Source organism: Psittacula echo (assembly GCF_963264785.1).
Source record: "Psittacula echo genome assembly, chromosome: 4".
NCBI classification, from domain to species: Eukaryota; Metazoa; Chordata; class Aves; order Psittaciformes; family Psittacidae; genus Psittacula; species Psittacula echo.
The window spans coordinates 109,059,237-109,081,103 of record NC_137738.1 but is presented as its reverse complement, the minus strand read 5'-3'; the positions used below and the strand labels follow the sequence as shown (position 1 = coordinate 109,081,103).

General features: G+C 39.9%; 1 protein-coding gene across 1 annotated transcript in view; it reads right to left on the bottom strand.

Moving 5' to 3' along the window:
* Window positions 1-21,867, bottom strand: part of DTNB (dystrobrevin beta) — a gene marked incomplete at its 3' end in the record, with an annotated part of 198,487 nt that overhangs the window by 103,985 nt on the left and 72,635 nt on the right. The window contains exon 11 of the mRNA XM_080615962.1: window positions 4,761-4,838. Within this exon, the coding sequence (XP_080472088.1) occupies window positions 4,761-4,838 (78 nt within the window). The remainder of the gene's footprint in view (window positions 1-4,760; window positions 4,839-21,867) is intronic.

The following is a 21,867-nucleotide window of genomic DNA, read 5'->3' as shown; positions in this document are numbered from 1 at the left end:
AAACAACTAATGCTCCTTTAGCATCACATGTCCATCTTTTAGAAACTTCTGTAGCTCTCTCTTAATTACTTTTTCAGTGTTGCCATATTCTTTTTGAAATATGTATACCTGACCGGAGCCAAAGTTTTAGCAGTATCAAGTATCAAACCTGGAAAGCTGCATTTCTTTGGTATGTGTGGACAGAGCCTCATTAAGATAATCCATGGTACTTTAGAAGTACTTTTCAGTGTAGTTCAACTCAGTCATGCCAGCAGGCAAGACTTGCAGCGACAGAAACAGCTGGGATCAGACAAATGTATAATCTCAAATGGCTTTCACTGATCTGTCTGTGTAGAACCTCAGCTGAACAGAGAAGCTCAGATGAAGACCTGCATTTCTCATTATTATGTGATTAAAACCAACCCAACCCTGACTAGACTTGGACAGGTGTACATAGCCACTATAACTAGATATTTTGTAAAGAACAAAGGCACCAAGCAGAGTCTGAATGACAATACCTTTTGAGAGATGTGTTTGGGTCCCACTGTGAGCCTCAGGTGCATCCCCAGGGGCTTGTTGAGTGGTTATGGAGAAGTGTGCTTTCTGCACGCTGAGAGCCTGAGGAGCTGGAATGATGGAGGCAAACATTACTACCTGAACCTGGGGCAGCCTGTCTGTTCCCCCCATGTCCAGGACAAGATAAATACCCCATTTCATTTTTGGAATAAGGAATTATTGAGAGAAGAAGCCTCCTCCCATGAACTCCTGCAGAATCTGCTAGATGAAGTAACCTTTTGCAACAGTGCGATCCTTGAAGAGGGATGAGCCAGGACTTTGGTAAGAGCCTGGTACTAATGTGGGTATTGTGATCACAGATGATGACATCTACCATGTATCTGCTGCCTGTGAGTTCTCCTGATGCCTGACTAAAAATGATGCTTGAAAGAAAGATGATTTTTGTCTTTCTAAAGATTGGTTCTTGGATTGGTCTAGCACCATTCCACACTTCTGTGAATGTCTCGCCTCTAAGGAAGAGCAAACTGTAGATAAAGGATGACACAACAATTTTGCAGAATCATTTATTCCAATAAATACCATTTCTCGGGTGTTTATTAGAATAAATTTTGTTTGTTCCAACTTCTTAGCCTTTGCTGGGGATGGTATTTGTAAAGTATAAGTGCTATGAAGTTCTTAATCTTGAGTTACCTCAGTGTAGCCTTTGAATTGCTGAGGGAATGGCTTATTTATCTGAGTGCAGAAAAGTTCCGTGCTTTTAAATGGGAAATCAACTATAGTTACTTGAGAGTTTTTCAAAATATAAGCTGCTTGCAATCAACTGATATGTTGTTCAGTAATAACTGTGACCAAGGATCGTCCTCAGTGGCTGAGGCAGCATAAAATAACATTCTTGTTATCTTCCAGTCTTATTTGATGGTCTCACTTTGCTCCCTTTTACAGACGTATGAGGCCTGAGTCAGCAAATGATTCTTACAAAGAACTTTCTAAGCAAGTGTTGGTAGCTGACAACTTCCGGGTGCATAGAAATAGATGACATGCTATATGTCTAAACAGGTCTGATTTCTTCAAGTCTTATCTTTAGTTTACCTGATCTTGTCTTGAATGAAAGACAACAACAGAGACCTTGTTCCTTTATAAATGCTCCAAGCCAAAGGGTGCTGCTAATTCTAAAGCCCTGTTGCTGATTTAGGTATGTCCGCATTAGTCAAAATACAACCAAAAAGCTATTTGCTTCCCTTGATCACTGTAGTTTCTATATCCAGTATTTCTGGGATTCTTGTGATCAAACCCAAATCTATGCACATCCTTGCCCTCATCAGAGAAGAGAAAGATCTATTTAGCTGCATGCCTTTGGGACAGTGTCTCCACATAAGAAGTATGCAGATCCCTGCAACTCATGCAGCAGAAGAATATGGGACTGTAACACCAAAGTGGACTCAGATTGGACTAGTGATGCAATTCTGGCCATCCTACATCAAAAAGAAATGAAGAAAGAATACTGATAAGAACAACTAGCATGATCTGATTTACAGATTACCTTCTGTGCAAGGAAAAATTAAGTAGACAAGGATTCTTAGACTAGAAGCAGGTGGGATATAAACAACCTTCATCAGCATGAAGAAGGTGAACAGATGAATGTTACGATAAAAAAGGAGGAGTTTTCTCCTCATAGGAGGTCATAATTGAATTGTAAAACTCACTTGTGGATGCTGGATTTACAAAGCATTGGTCTCCCTATATACTGCAAATTAGGATGAAAGCTGATGAGTGCTGCAAGATGGGAGCAAACACAAAAACCAAGAGCAAAATTTGACTTACTGACTTGATTTACTGCTTGTAATCTTGCCTAAGCATCTGCTACTTGTCATCATGGGTGACAGGATACAATATCGGCACAAAATTCTTCTACCTTAAGCCCCTGACAATATTGTGGTCTTGTCATTATCTAATTAGTATTTACCTTCAACGTTACTTTACTACTACTATCTACTTATTGTAAGCTGTTGATTTTCTTTCTCTTCATTATACCATACAAAAATGCTGTTCTCCTTTTCCTTATGTCAACAGTGCACTGCAAGGTCTACATGGCCAAGAAAACAAGTAGAAGGGTCAGGCTTTTTTCTTAGCATTTTCTATGGCCTCACCCTTCTCAAATTAAGGGAACAGGGAGGCTAGGCCTTGTCCACAGAGGAACAGAAGCACAGCTGGTAGATAATGATGTGAAAGATGTATCTTGAATGAGTTTCTAGACATTGACATTCCTACAGAATATTCAGTGCTACAGAATATTAAGTTCATATTTTGCATGAGCCTGTCTGCTGGTATTCTGTAAAGCAAGAAACACAGACATACTTGCTGTGGATAATCTTGAACCAAGACTCACTGTCCCCGTCTTCCAGATCAGATATGATTTTTACAGACAATACAGTAGATACAATCTAAGAAAGAAATCTCTGAATGAGAAGAAGCAGAGGAACTAATGGTTCCTGGGACTATGCTATTTCAGGAGACAAAGAAGTGCCTATCATACTCACTGACCAGCACAGAAACTTGTCACGTACTGGAAAAAGGTGCAATGCTGGTGAGCCAGAACACGACAGAACAGTATCAGGAAGCTCTCCCTACCAGACAGGCAAGATATTCCTGCTGACTGTGGAATTGAGAGATTTTTTTAAATGTATTATCCAGTTTGGATTAAGAAAATGGGAAAAGATGGTTAAACAAAGTTGAAACCAAGGAATCAGGTGATCACTATCCACATTAACTGTTGCTCCCAAGTCAGGACTGACTGAGGATTGTACCATTCTATCCTGTAGGACCTTTTACACAAGAGGATGAAGAGGCTGCAAGAGAACCTGGCAAACACTGCTACTCTGGAAATGTTTCAAGCTTCCATGCACAGAGGACATGCGTGCCTAAAGCAGGATCTCCTCTGATAGAGATCTGAAGACAATTGTTATCTGCACCACAGCAAACAAACGTGGGCCCCAAACAGAGGCTAAAAGGCCTTGCCCACCAGGTTGCCTGCAACCCAAGAAATGATAAGATGTTATGGGTCATGTTTCTTAAGGACTGCCTACATGAATACTCTGTAAAGCACTGGCTTTAGGAATCATCTGCTCTCTAAGTGGCTCCGCTTCTAATTCACTAAAAGGCATATTTCATAGAATCATGGAACAGCCAGGTTGGACAGGACCTCACAAGATCATCTGGTCCAACCTTCCATGGAAAAGGGAGCCTTAGATATCTAACACCTTGTCCAATTTCATCTTCAAAACCTGCACTCATAGGGACTTTACCACATCCTGTATTTAAAGTCATACAGTGTATTGCATGTTGTGTGGTGTTTGTAGACAATACATGGAACGATTTACAGACAGATTTTGAAATAATTTTAACATATCCAGTTCAAACCTGCATACATAACTGAATTATTTTGACAAGGAAAGTAGAAGGAGAGTACATGGATCTTTGCTTAGTTCTGTTTGAAGGACTGCTGCTAAAAATGAAGGATCTGGCTTCACTCCCGAGTGCCACCGTGTCACTAAAACAGTGACAGTTCAGCTTCTCATTCCCTGCACGGAGTATTCACTCATTCATTCATTCATTCATTCATTCATTCATAGCTTTGGACAAGTGAAGTGTCCAGCAAATCACCTTGCTATTCTCCCTAACGTGTCTTAAGAAAGAAAAGTGCAAATACACAATGCAGCTAGGGTTTTTTATGTTTATGTATGTACATTCATACAATAATTTACATATGTACAGCTAAGTAAATGTAACCCCAAATTAAACTCAAATCTAAATGCCTCTTGTAGACAGGGGCAACTCAAGAGAACTTTGGCAGTTTAGCTGTGTTTGGGAGGAGAACAATGCTGTATTCTTGTTATGTGAGGTATCTCCAGCAGAACAGAATAATCCTTTGTAAGCAGAGGACCTACGATACAACAAGACCAGCCTTTCTCATAACAGCTTTGGAAGTAACACTCTATGAAAAACAAAGACCTTTTTAGCACTCTTTATGTGTTTCTTCAGTCGCAGTCATGTAGTAACATCTATTCCAATAAAAGAAAATCACTCTTCAGAGAGAACAACATGAAACACTGCAAACAATTCCTTCTGTTACGAATGCTGCATACACATTTTGAAGTGGAAGTGTTATTTGAAATATGTTAGAAGACTCCTAGGGATAAAAAATCCACACTCTGTATTGGTTTTGCTTCTCACAGAAATAAACAACCAATGTTGTGAGGCACGCATACCTTTTTGTTGGTGTAGGTGCTCCAGAGGACATGTGGGTCACCATGGTGTCATTCATGTTAGTCAGAGGCCGAGGAGGACTACAATAGAAATATTTATTCCAGTTAGTGATTTGAAAAACTCAAAAAGGAAACAAAACCAGCATTAGGGAAAAATATGACACTGTGCTCTGTGACAACACCAGGCCCAAGAGCAGTGGCAGAAACAGCTTTGCACAAAGACACTTGAAGAGCTTGGTTTAGTCTAGTATAATTGCTTTTCACAATTCATGTGTTACACCAAAATGAAGATAAAACTAACCTTTGTGATTACGTAATTGACTTTTGGACTTTCTAGTAGTTCAAGCAAATGTAGGAACCATTCAAATTAGGGCAATTATTTGAAATGTTTAAAGAAATTAAGCAAAGATTTATTATAACAAGCAATCATTTATACAACCACCACGTATATCACCTGTTTGGGTTTGATTTTATTTAAAGTTAGTTGGAAAAAACAAACGGGTAGAGCCTCATGTTTCTTACTGCCCTATGAAATACAACATCAGACTGATGCTCCCATTATTGGTGTTTTTAAACCCTTAAAGTTTCCCGGTACCACACTGCTGCGGCCACCCAGGCCATGACTGCTTGTGACTGCAGGGAGCTGGAGGACACAGGAGCCCAGACAGGATGTTCCCAGGCAGCTCAGCTGGTGAATTCAAGGTGCTGGGAGAGAAGAACTAAAGCAGCTGCTATCAGAGAATCAATATTTGCCCACGCTTACCCTCCGGTGATATCCAAATACATCCATCATCCTTTAAAATGAGACACACAAAAAAGCATAGGGTTGCCTGTGTACAGATAAAAGCTCAATTTGCACATTAGACAATGCAGTACCTGTGCAGATCATAATGGAGAAAAATGCCATGCTTCCCTACATGCTTTCTTGGAACACAGATTAAAATCTTCATAGGTTTATATTTACCATCATCTTAGCATTCACTTTCATATAATGAATCATGGAATGGTTTGGTTTGGAAGCAACTTTTGAGCTTATTGAGTTCCAATCCACCTACCACAGGCAGGGATACCTTCCACTAGACCAGATTGCTCAAAGCCCTGACGAAACTGGCCTAAATCTTTTAGTTAGATTTACTAATCTAAATGATTTTTTAATCTAAATTTTTAAATGTAAATTTTAAATCTTTCAGTTCGATTTACTGCAGGTAATACTGAAATGAATTCCCACCACCTCCAGTTTTCTGCAGCACAGCCAGGCAGTGTTTGACCCAACAATGTTCACAGCTTTCACCTTCCCTGACATTCTCAGTGTAGCTGCATGGAGCCTGCTCCTGTTCCGGATGTGTGAACACCAGGAATTGCCTTAAGACTCATCAGCTGATTTCACTCCACAATTTGCAGAGCCCACTAATCCAGTGAATCGAACAACCGTTAAAGAAAATCACCTGGCTGTCAAGCATATAAAATCACAAAGAACATACTCCCTGTATGGCTTCCCGCATCCCTTCTTCATGGAGGATTTGAATGCCAAAGCACTTCAGCGCTCAGTCCTCACTCAGAACAGATTTGCCCAGAGATAACTATGCTGCATGTTTAATTTTAATGTTGTTCTAAATATAACATCATAACAAGAAATTATTTGGCCATCAGATACGTAATGAATGTGCTCCTTTGGAAAAGGAACTTGTCACTATAGAAAAAAGCAGACATACGGTTACAAAAGTAGGGAAAGACGACAGATGTGCCGTACCATGGCTCATTTGCAATCCATTCCTTTTGCTAGTGAACATATCAATTCATTCTGGGGTAACAAGCAGTTAATTAACAGTCCTTTCCCTCTGCCTTTTTATCTCCCTACTTACTTCTTCTTGACCGAATGCAGGGAATGCTCTGCCCACATCTACACTGCAAACCTCTCCTTTTTCCTCAAAGATTCATTACCAGCTTGCATTCTCCTGCCCCGCTCACCACAAAACAATCTGGCAGCTGTGAGAGAGGCAGCTACAATGAAAAGCTGCTTTTGCAAACTGGTATTTGTCAGCAGCAGCAGCTCCCGCTTCACCGATTCTGGATGCATTAGCTGGGATTTTTCCTTTGGGAGGACAGTTTCCTTAAACACTGTGCTCTTAGACAAAACAAATACCACATTGTATTCCCAACAATTTTAGGGTAAGAGAATTTAAATTGTGGTGATGGATAATGGAAGATCCTGCCAGTGTGGGTCCAGCAGTGTGCTGCAGCCTTCACTGACTGCGTGGGGATGCGGAGCATATGGAGGACAGCACACAGGCACCCACCCTCTGCGAGTCTCAAGCTCAGTGTGAGCTTTCACAGGATTCATGCTACTTTAAGTAACAAATTGTACACGGGGGCACATTTTCCACTGTCCCACAGGTGGGTCTACCATTTTGAGGGAAGGGTAATTCTTTATTTTATTACAATATTACTTTTATATGATTCTTTCAGTGAGAAAGTGGATGTAATTCACCATTTGCAATCTGGTTTTAGTATCATTATGAGACATTTCCACAAGTTCCTTCCAGTTCTGTAAATACCAGTGGTCTTAATTTTCCAGCTAAACCCTTGCTAAAAGGGCAAAGAAAAAAAAAATTAAATACAAACATCTGCTTAAAAGATTTCTAATAGCATAATTCTGTCTTCTTTATTACACACAGTAAAGCTTTTCCCAGTCCAGAGAATTTCTGTTTATACATTTTCAGGGATTATCTTTTTAAAAAACTGTAACTCTGTCAAGATGGCACATTATTTTCTTGTATAACCATGCCAGAAGAATACTGCTCATGAAACCAGGTGGATGCTGTAACCACCTACACAACACTGCTGGAGTAATAAGAGCTGCTTTGATGAACCTGAGACTTTCAGTGCTGGTCAACCTTATTTTACCAGGACTTCTAGTTTAAAAGGAACACAACTGAATTCCCCTTCGGAGATGCTCATGACAGCTGGCATCTCTGCAGCCTATCAACATAAGAGAAAAAAAGACAAATATTCTTGAATCAGCTACTAAGGAGAGACTTTTCTGCCTCAATAATCTCACCAGAAAACATCACTGCCTGGACACCTGAAGTGGGAGAAATCCCCAAATCATTGCTGGCAGAGAAACTCAGAGGATGAACTCAGAAGCAGTAACTTCTGCCCACAGTGTAGCAGAGATATTAAAACAACTGAGGGACTTGGATGCATATCAAGAGCAGCTTACAACTTCCTTTCAAAACTTCATCTGTTTGTTAGGTTAAGTTTTTCAGATTTAATTTATGTGGCATTTAAGGTGTATTTAATGAGTCTAAGGTTGCTCTTGGGAAGAAAAGCACCTAAGAATAAGCAGCAAAATAAGAGAAATCTTCCTGGGAGCTGGGACAAATGTGGCAGCCATAGAAGCTGAGAAATCATAGAAACATAGAAATCAGATAATGGTTTGGATTGGAAAGGATCTCAAAGATCAGACCATCCAGTCCCAACCCCCTGCCTGTGGCAGGGACACCTTTCACTAGACCAGGTTGCTCAAAGGCCCGTCCAACCTGGCCTTGAACACTGCCAGGGACGAGGCAGCCACAGCTAGGAAGAAAATTAACTCTGTCCCAGCTGAAACCAGGACAGGTTACTTCTGTTATCACAGTCTCCTTGGGTTTAGTTTATTCAGATTCTAATCAGGGACTGCACACCTCGATGTACCGAAGCATCCTACTGCAGTGGCAGATGCTATCAGAACACAAATAAATAGAAGAGATTTGTGGAGGTCTTGAAAACAAGAATCATGAGAGTCCTCTGCAGTCAGCACAAAATTGGGAGGGAATGAATAAAGACTTGACAGAACAACGCAGGTTTGCCATCACTTAGGAGCCATTTTAAACAATTTACCCATGTAATTTTTTTACACAAATGTCAAAGTTAATTCTGAAGCTAAAGTACCTGAAACTGTCTTTATAGAAGGTATCACAAGTCTGAGCTTTCCAGCTCTAGTACTTGTTTATCTTGCTTTATTTCTTCCAAACATATTTCTGTATGGACCTTACCTCTGTCTCGACCAACTCCCTCTCTAAGTGTCCAGTTTTGGCTATTACTGGAAACAAGATATTGGACTAAACAGCTTTGTGGGCTAATGCAGGGTGGATGATAATCTGTTCTGAGATTTCCCCATCATTTTCCTAAATATGTCATCCAGCTTTTATGAGAAATTGCAATAATTCTAATAAAATCTTGACTTTTCTTTATTGCTATTATTTACTCTTATTAACTACTATCTCCTACCTGTAGTAAAACCTACGAGATCCAGATGTAACTGAAGTTGCTGTCACATCTATTCTCAGTAATCTTGGCTAAATATGAAAGTAATCTTGTCTAAAAATAAGAAAGAAGAAATAGGTCAGTCACTGCTATTTTGTGTCAACAGTTCTCTGAGTAGGAAAATCAATCATTACATGTTCTGAAGAAAAGCACAATTAAATCTAAGTCTAATTATTGGCTTGTCTTCTGTCAGACTTGGTTGACAAAGGTCCAGAACAAAACTAGGATAATTCTGAGACCTCAGAAGCCTAAAACGTCAATGAATGAAAGGAACTAAATCTTGAGACTTTTTGCTGTGCTAGACAATGACCCTGTAAAGGGACTTGTACAAAAAGGCAGCAGTAAACAACATTTTACCAACTGCCTTCCGCTCTAAACAGTTCTCCTATCTAAGATTGCTGACATGTGGCAAAGCAACATTATTTATTTGCTTCCACCAGAGTACAGAGACTTGGAAAATGCAAAGCTCAGGAAAAGCATCTGTACTTGAGGGTTGGGGGCTGTCACAGCAGCCAAGAAAAAATAAAAAGAACAGAAAAAATAAAGAAAAAAAGAACAAAAAAAAGGAATGCAGGAATGCTGCTCTGTCAGTCAGATCTGGAACTGAGGAGTCTGAAGCTGAAGATTGGCACCCAAAATTCCAACATTTGAAAAATTCCACTGGCTCTCAGGTAGGACAATTACGTTCTTATCTCGAGCCAGATAAGGATTTCAAGCAGCAGTAGTTTAGTGTATTCGTGTCAGAAGTGTAACATAACATTTTCTACCACTAGGCAATGTCTTGTGTGTAAGGCTATCCTATATGACAAAAAAAGACAGTATTTCTCAGGTGCACTGATTAGCACTGTAATAAATGTCAGTACTTGTTTAATTCTCAAATAATAATGCCTGGAATTAAGCTACTTTTTTAATTAGGGGTGGAATTAATCCATCAGTTGTCTTTGCTATTTTTTCTAAAATTGTAGCTATTGTATTTACAGGGCTACCAACAGAACAGCTCTATATCTGCCAACTCTGAACCTGGGTTTTGCTCTATAACCTGAGAATTGCTAAACTAGTAAGATTTTATAACAGATATTATCAGTCTTTTTGACATTGCTAAAGGAAGCCCACTGACAGTTCTGGCTGTGTTTCTTTGTGCAAAAAGAGTTACAAAGATTTATGAGTAAGACTGGACCAACACATGAAGGTAGGCACAAACCAAAGGATATATTATATTAGACATATTCGATATATGAAACTGAAAAATCATATTGACATTACATTACACTACAGAGTGGTTGACCCTAGTCTTTAACGATGATGATGATGATGACTACTGTTATTATTGCTATTACGATTATTATTACTATCACTATTACTCTTATTTTTTGCAGGCATGCTGATGGAATTTTAAGGAGAGATTTATAGGAAAACAGATAGTTTTGTGGATGTTAAGTAACTATTAACACAAAGCATTTCGAGGTGCCGGGCCGGATGGCACTGCAGTCAAGACCTTGATATCACAAGAGATTTGCCTGAAGTTAAACAGAGGGACTGTAACAAAGGAATCAAATCCATAGGGAACCCCAGCTCAGTTTATTAGCTGAAAAGCCCCACCATAAACGATAAATAGCATCTGACGAAACACAATTGCGTAAAACTGTAAAACTAAAACCAGCTCAGTGCACATGACAGTACTTTTATCAGATAAGTGTCAGCTGGATAAAGCGATAAAGTGAGCACAATCCCTTTTTCTGGGAATTGCTTTATTTCTTGTACAGCAGTTTAGGAAGTATGGGTCATTGGAATTCATCAGCACTGTTTGCTCCTCACAAGACACACACTATTAATGCTTTTTTGCTCAGCAATTCCATGTGAGAAAGACATTGACCATGAAGTGCAATCTGATTTAATGTAATTCTTGCTGACAACTGTGTAGCATTATCACAGAAGCAAAGAAATGCCCTTGCAAATATCTGGAAGTCCAGTGGGAGACTCCCACGAATAACCATGTACAAACTAATTCTAACTAAACAAATCTCTTTCCATTCTAGCATATCAGGAAGGACTCAAAGCAACAGAAATACAACCTGCTTTTCTCACATCATATTCCTAGAACCATGTCAATACATTTGGATAATAGCACAGTAACTTTACCTGCTCTGTCTTAGCTTCAGTTCTCGTGAGACTATACAGATTCCTCCAAAGTGTACTCAGGGCTGAAGTTACCCACAGTAAATACCATCCCCAGCTGTCAGCAGTGGCACCCTCTTGTCCCAGAAGGACAAATGCTGTGATGGTTTGAGGTGACAGAAGCGAGGTTGTGCCCCCAAAATATATTCTTTCGTTCCTCTTATGACAACTGACTTAAGAAAAGAGATTACCTCTCCCTTGCCACTCTAGACCACAAGTGTACCTGCTGGTGACCACAGGTAGGTAACTCCATATACAAGGTTTTCTTTTTCACAAATTACCCCCAGGGAGATTATGGTTGGACAGTAAAAGACAATTTTTCATCATGAGAACAATCAGCAATTTGAATAATTTCCCCAGGGAAGTGGTGAGTCCTGAATGTTGGACACTGTTAAGATTCAGCTGGACAGGGTGGTGGGGCATGTAGCCTAGGTCATGCTTTGCCAAGAAGGGTTGGATCGGATGATTCTTGAGGTCCCTTCCAACCTGGGATTCTGTGATTCTACTATTCTGTGAAGTCTCCTCACTGTGTCAAAGTGATCATTGGTTCTCAATGACCCAAAGGAAGGGCCAAGTGGGGGGAGAAGGTTCAATGGAGCAAGGAAATGGTTAGTGTCCTCCCTTGGTGAAAGAGGATAAAGCCATTTTATTATATGCAAAGTGTTCTATATTGATAATACAATTTTTTTGCCCCCATACATTGCAAAGCCTCCAAAAGTTACAATAAAGTGGGAAGACACCATTTACTGAGTCAAAAATTTAGAGCCCACTCCTGCATGGCTATTTTCAAACAGTTCCTACAGTTTACATCCCACAGATCTTCAAGAACGTAGTTAGATGGCCTGATACAGAGCTGTTTGGCCCAACTTATACTAGTAAATGAAATCGTGCCAGGGAGTCTTCCAATATCATGGAAAAGGATCATCTGCATGTTTAAATTGTTAGCAGACCCTCATGCAGTTTTGGCCCAAGGCAAATAGCTTTCTCACAGACAATTCCTGGGAGTAGTTTGGGAGTTCGCAGGAGTCAGAAAGGACTCTCAGTTAGGAGCTCAGATGTGGCCAGGCTCTTCTGGATGGTAACAGATTAATAGCATGGATATGATCGTTCAGAGCCAGCTGGCTTCACCGGCAAAGAATGGTCCCAGGAACATTCTAATTAACAGTATATGCAGTACTATGACTGATTGAGGGCTTATTCCTTTGACTTTGCACCTCCAGTTTTATCTGATATCAAAGCCGCACAGTGTTTAATCAGAAAGCTGCCAGAGTTAAGTGTTTGATCAGCAGCAATGATACAAGCAAACCCCTCATGTTGGTGGTAGCAGACACGGAACTGACAACCTCAAGTTGTTGATTTGTGGCACTGCTTGATCACCCTGCCCCCATCATCTTGAAGCTGCCTCCTGCAATTGGGTATTTCAGATGACAGAGTCGTCGAGATTGTAAGGGACCTCTTGAGATCATCATCTCCAACCTCTCTGCTCAAGCTGGATCGACCAAAGCTGGCTGCCCAGTCAGGTTCCAAATACGTCTAAGGATGGAGACTTCACCACTCCTCTGAGTAACCTATGGGAGTGTTCAACTACCTTCACACACTTCATCCAAAATCAGGCAGCCCTTCCTTTTTACATCAGAGGTTTTGATCTGATCTAGGACAATCTGCAAAAATCAGATTTTGCACCAAGGTACTAATTAAAATTAAAGAACTTGGACTTAATGATCCTTTTGGGTCCCTTCCAATTTGAGATATTCTATAATTCTATAATTTTAAACTTACACATGCTCAGGAGTCAAGTGGTGAGCAAGCAGCAGAAAAGACCAGAACATACAAAGTTCACGCACTTTGCAATGTCTTTTCAGGCCTGACACAAGCACTGGCTGTCATCTATCCAAAACAGGTATACATTAAAGAATGTCTGAAAGTGAAAGCTTTAACCCATGCTAGGCAAGAGAACATAGCTTCCAAGAACACAATGATACGGATTTCAGAGCTCTGTACAAATGGCAAGAACTCTGGGGCAGCCAACGTATAGAACACAGGCTAAGTACAACACAGACATACATTAAATTAAAAGAGGAGGGCTGGTATGAGCAGACAGGGATATTGCAGAATACTGTGGGATATTGAAGCTCCAAAACTGCTCTTAATCCAGTCCCTGCTCAGCCTGTATTTGTGCTTGGGATTGCTCCCACCAAGGTGTAGGGCCTTGCACTTGGCATTGTTGAACCTCATGAGATTGGCACAGGCCCACCTCTCAAGGTCCCTCTGGATGACAGAGACAGTCCACAAAGCTACTTTTAAATAATATTAGGTGAAAATGATTTTAGACTTCTTACTTAAACACTGCCTTTGCTGTTCCACTGCATATGTCTGAAGAGTTCAACAATTTCTTGAAACACTTCTGGAAGTGAATTAGGTCAGATACCTACATGCTTCAAAATTCATCACATCTGACATTAGTAGGTCATAATATACACTGGATAACAGTGAGCACTGGATGGGTAAATTTCCTCTCCAATGTTCTCTCTACTCAACAGTTTTGTTCTACTATTTAAGAGACTAACTCTTTTACTGTTATTCATATTTCTGTAAGAACTTCTATTCTCTAAGTACTCCAAAACTATCATTAAGTAGGTGGAAATGAAAGAATTATTTCTTTTGTACTGTTCATTATATATAACCAAAACCATAAATAAAGCCCACTATTTATTATTCAAACCTAAATAATGATCTCCTGCTGCCTTTTCCTTCTGACTACAGGCCTGAGTAAGTAGTATATAAGATCAATGCACATGTTCAATAGGAGACACTGAAGGCAGGACAATGAAGAAAAGGAAAACCTACTTAAAAATGCAATAGCTGATAAGGAGAAATAAAAGTTCACAACAGAAAGCAAAGAATGGGGTGCTAGAGTTACCCTTTGTCACAGGACTAACAGACAGGGGACACAGGCTTCAGCTTGGGAAAATTACTGTGAAGTGCACGAGGGCCCATGGCAGTCAGCTGAAGCATTCCTGGTGTAGAGCTGGAGCAAACCAGCCACATGCAATAACCATGTGCACAAGCAGGAGAATGGTTGCTGGGAAGCAGGGGGTTTCTGTTGCACTTGGCTCCATACAAAAACTAAAGGAATTACATGTAGTTTTAAGAAGTACAACTCAAGAGAGAGGCAGAAAAGCAGGGATGGTTCAGCAAAGAAATGCAGGAAAAACTAAGAGCTGGAAAACATTCTTTTCACAGAGAGAACTGTAATTCCAAACCTCATATGTAGCAGACAATTATGTGGTGATTTCATGGCAACCTACATGTAATTCATTTTTAATAAAACCAAACTGCAGTAGACAAGCAAGGATATAACAAAATCCAAGGAGCAGAAACCTCAACGAAGGAAGTGCAACAAAGCATGTGAACTACTATACGGCTGTGGCAAGCTCTTCAGATTGGAAACTTTAATGCATTTTATAAAATACCTGTCTTTTTGTTAGTATTTTCTACTTTACACAGGAAGTAGTTGAAATAAATCTTCTGATCTCTGTTGTATTTGTGGTTGAGGTTAAACCTCTGTGATGGCTTACACAAACTCCTGAATTAGGAAATACTTGTAGTAACATCTGTGTATATGTGTTGAGCTCTTCTGCCCAAAAACATGAGGGAAAAACCTCACCTCACAGCAGGAAAAGCTTTGGAAACCTTTGCTCGTCAAATATATATTGTGGTATCTTACAATGACTGAAGACAAACCTATGACACAAGAAAATCCATCAGACACAAACATAAGAATTACCAGCCAAATCCAAGATACAAAATTCAGAACTACACACTGGCAGGCAGCTGCAGCCCATGCTCTCCAACAGGTTATGGCCTGCAAGAGAGCAGGTCCCTTCAAAACAACCTGTCATCGCAACACGTTACTTGTTGCTTTTCCTACTATGTTGTCCTTTCTCTTTGTGTAATACACTGCACAATAAAACCTCAGAAAGTCTGAATTTGCACAGTCACATAATCAGGTTTGAACAGTGCAGTGGGAAGATGCTGCAGAGCATGTGAAGCAGACCTCAGAAATAAAATCACTGTATTTTAAGAAGGGTCTGCTCTTTTTCTTTTGGACTTTTACTTCCTTTTGCCCATCTACACATGCTAGGCCTGCAGCTCTGCTTGCAGCTATCTTTGCCATGCCACAGAACTCCCACACAACAACTCTGGCCAACACCAAGCAGCTAGAAGTTGCAGCCCTTGGGCAGCTGACTTTGAATCCTGCACTGTGCATGGCTCAGCTGGACCTGAGGATCAAACCCAAGGTTTGATTTCTCTTGGCAGGAGGACTTGGGAGGCAGTATTTCAAAATGCTGACTGCCCTCCAGCTGTAGGCTGAAAACCAAGCTGGGACACTACTTACACCTGGAAACAGGAGGGTTTCTGGTTTCTTTTGTAGGAGAATATTTGATATAAAATACATATTTCCTAGAGGTACTATGCAAACCAGAAATAAATCTCTCCTTAGTGAGTTTTGTGGTTTTTTAAATCTTGTGTAGGAGTTTGGATTAAGAAACAAGAAACTTCCTCCTCTCCTTCTGCAGGAAGTTTTTTATTCTACGTTAGGGAACCCTGATCATTAAAATACATTGCTACAATTAAAAAAATTTAGAGACCGTTGAATTGTTGGAGTTCTGTTTCAAAGTTGAAACTATTTCAGATTAGATTTCTTCAATTCAAATAAAAAGAGCATTCTGCTGCTGAGGACTTGGAATCTGAGATCTTGCAAAAGGACCAGTTCAACTCTTGGTGGCAGCGGCACAACAGTTTCTCCAGTGAGTGCGTGCAGCTCCTATGCCATTGGTGTTGTATGAGCCACAACAGAACACAACTCACTCTTCTGCAAAATAATGGCTGCATCAAACTAATGGGAGTAAAAATCTATAAATACTTATTTTTGTTGCAGTGAATAGATACAGCTGCACCGGCACTGGAAGCGATGAATACATGAATGGAAACAAAGTCGAACGCACAGACTCAGAGGACACAGCACTGTGTTATCTTCATGGCAATGAGCAGGTCATGCATAGGAAACACCAGAAACAGAAAACAGACGTTTAGAAGTGCAACAAATTTAGCTCCAATTCAACCAAAGGAGATTTGTTGCTGTTGAAACAACTAAACCACACTCGGGGATTATTACGATGCAGCTTTTCAAAACAACAGCTGGCTTGCCTTTGCCAGAGGTGAACTGGTTCAGGAAACCATATCCTCAGGAGCAGCCCCAGAGCAGGAGCCAAGATTTATATATACAGCTGCATTCAACGTAAACTACACTGGTTTTGTGCACAGCTCCCAAACAAGTGTAGACATGGCCACAGGGCAATGAAAAATTCATATGGATTCTTACCTCATCTCTGTTCTATTCAAGGGCTTAGTTTATCTCACTGGGGAGCCAGGGGAAGCAGCTAGTCAGGTTTGGTCTTGAGCTTTGATGTAACCTTTGAGATTCCCCCGAATAAAACACAAAAAAATTCCAAATTTCCCCAAAGTGTGAAACTGTTACCTGTTAGTTCTACTGTTACACACACACACACACACACAAGAAAGTATATTTAAAGACTCAGTCTAGAAGAGAGATCTAAGTTTCTGGTACTTACTCAATTACTTTTCTGAACAGGGAACAAAAACCCCCAAATACGGGTAACCTGAATTTGCAGGATATGAAACCAATGAACTGCGCAGATGAAACAAACTTGAGAATGGGAACATGTTCATGGCTGTTCCTGAATGGCAGAGAACCAGACGTATAGTTCTCCATAGCCCTTCACCTGTTCCCTAAGCTATCCAGATTATGGCATTGTTTAAATAGTTGTAAAGAATGATTGCATTGTAATTAAAATAATGCATCTGACTGCAGCTTCAGAAGGCACTGAGCACTTGCTCTGCACAAACTTTGGTCAAATTCCAAGCATGAGAGGACTGTCAGCAGCTCCTTATCATAACATGCTACTTTCTGACAGTGTATTTATAAGGAAAAAATAGGAATTCTGTAAAAATAGCTACTACTACTTCTCCAGTGAGAGCACCTAGGACAAATATATCCATGGGTATGCTGAGCCAACATCTTTTTTTCCTATAAAAAGGGAACATAACAACTGTAATATTAAATTGGATCTCATCACCTCATTCCGATGCAAATCATGTGAGCAACTTTCATGAAAATATGCATTTATATATTACAGAGTAATTCCTCCTTTGTTCTCTTTGTTATTTTAAACAGTAGAAAATAGCCGATTCCTGTTCTTACCCTATTCAAGAGCGTTTTGAAGGACAAGGGATGAGAAATGTGGTGTCTGCTTCCCTTTCAAATGTGGAGCTCAGTTTTCTATGTGCCTTTATGGAGCTTTTACATCTGTTTTTTAACTGTGACTAATTTTCCTAATGGCACTTAGTAGTTAAGCAGCCAAAAGCTATCCTGAAGGAAGGGAAGGCAGGAAAAATAATTAAAAAAACCATAATCCAACAACAATCTAGGTTAAAAAGGCATAATCCAGAAATAGCAGCCTAAATATTTGCCAAAGGGAAATGTTTCAAACGTGTCTGGATACGACCCGGTTTTACTCCCTGACTCCTTACTGAGGCAGGGATAACAATCTCCCCCATCATTCACTGCCCCGTGCCTGGCTGAGGGAACTCAAGGACTTTGTGCCTGGTCCTCCAGAAAACTGCAAATTCAGGTTATTTTAGCAGCAGGAATGACAAACAGACTGCTTTAATTTTACTGGTTTGTAGTAATTTAAAAAAGGGTTTAAGGTGTTTGCTTCTGTTAAAATGATCGGAAACAATTAAAACATGCCAAGAAGTTAAAAACCAGTAAGAAACCTGAAAACATATACAGATATCTGAGGTGTTACAGAAAGAGTATATTAATCCCTGATCACTGTAATAAAATAGTGAAAATATACACAATATATTGTTTCTGAGCAATTCCCTGTTTTTTTATATAATGGCCAATATATTTGTATGCAACATCTCTTAACAAAAACATTAAAGAGCATTCTTCAGCTATTTGCTATCTCTAGCATGTAAATGGTATAGCAGTAGCTGTTCAGAGACACTGACACAAATGTGAGTTCATTATTATGCCTGCTTATTTCCAGTAATTTGCAATATTACTTATCATGACAAAACATCACAGTAAATTCTGCAATTTTCCACTAAAATGTCCCATGGGTATGAATGCTTGATTAATAATAATCCTTATTGTAAACAAGGCATCAAATGAGATATTACTTCATCATGACTTTGTTCTTGCCCTGTTCTGTAATGACTAACAGGAACGATGGAAGTGCAGCATGTATTGAGTGCCCCAGCCCAGGCTGCTCAGCAGCCACCTCATGCCACATCCCTGTCTGAGCTGTTCCTATGACCCACTCACAACAGCCAGAAAGAAATACAACCTGAGAGCACCTCCACGCTCCTGCTCCTCACTGGCATTCCCGTAAAAGCTCCACACAAAAAAACAGGTGACATTTCAAATAGCATTCGGAGAAGTTAACTCTGCCATAACAATACACTGCTGCATCCCGGCCGCATGTGAACACCTGGGAACATTTTCATGCTAAAGCAGGAAAACGGTGAAGAATGCAAATCCAGCGAACCTTTGTGGCTGTGGCGGATGCCCGTCCGGTCCTCCACCAAGCTGGCATCCCGAGGCGTGCGCGGCATCCCGGCGCGCTGCATGGCGCCGTCTCTAAGGAAACGGAGCCACCACGTGACCCAGCATCCCCTCGGAGAGGTACGTTGTCCAACACAATGTTTTTAGGTTGGGTAAGGCTGTTAAGGGTGAACTGTCCAGCTACAAAAAAGGGCTGAGGATTATCTTGGTTTTAATTAATTTTTTAAAAATCTAGCCCATTTTGTTCTGTTTGAAGGCGAAGGGACAGATGACCAGGCAGAAGCAGCACACTAACACATACATGAAGTTTTTAACAAACAAGGAACATTTTATATTTAGCTAGATTCTTCCTCTTGAATAAATTAATATAAAATTAGGCCAGGTTGGATGGGGCATTGAGCAACCTGCTCTAGTGGAAGCTGTCCCTGTTCATGGCAGGGAGTTGGAACTAGATGAGCTTTCAGGTCCTTTCCAACCCAAACCATTCTGTGATTCTACAATGATTCCATAAAGAGTGCAAAACCTGCTCTTCAAAATACAATATTAATCAGGAGAAACATAAGCATAACAAAGGGAATGCCACACTGAGATTAAAACACTGGCTTTTAGGGGGAGAATATTGTTGTGGTTCTCTAAGAGAGCACTCACAGCCGGCTATGGCTCATTTCATGTGGATTAAAGGGAGTGCAGAATGGCTTCTCTCCTTTGTAAAATTCTAGGTCCTCAGTTATTCACCATATAGACATTTGTGATTTTAAAGCCTTCAGAGGGACAGAGTTCTTCTTGTTTCAGCAGGATCCCAGGCTTCAGCAGCATCAGTACATCTCAGACTTTAATTCTTGCAGCATTAGGAACTGATCTGCTAACTGTGTATCAAGGGGTGCAGAAGATCCACTGACACTGCATTCTCCACAGCACTGAGGAAGGAAGGAAAGGGAAAAGCAAAAAGCAAAAAAAAAAAAAAAGAAAAGGGAAAGGGAAAGGGAAAGAAGGAAAGGGAAAGAGGGAAAGGGAAAGAGGGAGAGGGAAAGGGAAAGAGGGAAAGGGAAAGAGGGAAAAAAATAGGGCAGCAGAGAGGAAGGAACAGAAAAAAAGACTGACTAGAATAAAACCACAGATCAGACCAATATACACACTCTAAAGTGCAAATTCCTGTACATCTTCAACCAAAAGAAAGAATAATATGATTCATAAATTGTAAGTGTAAGAGGGATTATGCCACCAATAATCTGACCACCTGCATGTAAAAAGCACATAAAAAAGGAAATTTCACTTGTTTACTCCTACAAGCAGACAATTTATTTAGGTTTGTCTAAAGCCTGATTTCAGTAAGTTAGGATCTAGGGTATCAAAGAGAAAAGGTCACAGCAACTTCCCTTCATTGTTCATTCCATTACTATTATTACTATTATTCCATTGATCATTAAGGGTAGACTCTTAACTGAAATTTGGCTTCAGCATCAGTAGCTTAAGGGTTAAAAAAAGTCTCAGCTCCTTTTTCAAGTATAAAAGGAATTATAACTAACATTCTATATTCTGCCCCTGAATAATAGCATTATTTCCAGAACCACAACTGTGAATATAAGTATTATAAGGTGTTAAATAATTATTAAATAAATATTGATAGTATCCCACAGTTTGGGATTAGATACTTGACAATAGAATTACAGAATGGTTTGGGTTGGAAGGGACCTTAAAGCTCATCTATTTGCAATGCCCTACCATGGGCAGGGACACCTTCCACTAGACCAGATTGCTCCAAGCCCCATCCAATGAGGCCTTGAACACTGCCAGGGATGGGGCAGCCACAGCTTCTCTGGGCAATCTGTGCCAGGGCCTCACCTAAAGAATCTACTACTACTATTTAATGTTAGTATTAAAATTTAATATTTAATTAATAGTAATTACAGTAATTAATAACAACAATATTAAATTGTTTTTAAATAATATATGATAATATTAATATATTGATATTTCACAATGATAGTAATCTAATAACTAGTATTAAAATACATTCTTAAAATATTAGTATCAATCTAACATTTAAATCTACTAATATTGCATTCTCAAGGAACAGGAAAGAGCTGCTTACTAATACTGTAAAAAGATCATTACAAAGTTGATGTATCATAGGAATATAAAAAGAATTCAAAATAAACAAACAGAATTATAACACCACCACTTGGAGGTTGCTATTCATTTTGTTTATCATAACCTCCACCAGCCTGAAATCAAGAAGAGATTTCTCTCAGCCAGCAAAACCTTAATGTACTGCAGCCTACCAGAGAAACAAAGAATAAAAATTCAAAATTAAGAAAAATTCTGTTCTATCATGGAGAATAAGCGCAGCTGCAGTCAAACCAAGTGTATTGCGCAGCCTTCCTACTCTGAACTCTTCTATTACAATAGTGGCTTCAGGAAAAATAAAGCCCCTGGCAGATATCCGCACCCTTTACATGGCCACTGGGCTGTGGGGGATGCTGGTCCCCAGAGCTAACGGCTGCCACCACACCTGAGGGGAGCTGCTGCAGAAAATACAGACACCTGCCTTCTTTACTGGGAAATGAGAATTCAGTGTGGCAGGTGGTGCATTCAAATGCAAACCCTACCAGAATACCTAAATCAAGGAAAACATCCATTTTGAACATGTTTGACTGTATACCCTTCTATGAGAAAAGATGACATCTGTCTGCTGTTACACATATTTACATTTTTAAATGCATATTTATGCAATTTTAGTAAAAAAATGCCTATAATGTGACAGGAGCACATGCCATTCCTCTGCAGTGACAGAATGAGCATGAAAGTCAAAACCAAGCCATCATACTCCAGAAAAATAAATTCATACCAAATGCTTCTGCAGCTCTGAGGAAAGCAGCAATTTTCAAACACTGCAAACAGATAAAAATGACAGATTCTAAGACCTCACAACTGTGTGCAAGAAACCTAATGAGTGACAATGATTAAGATGCG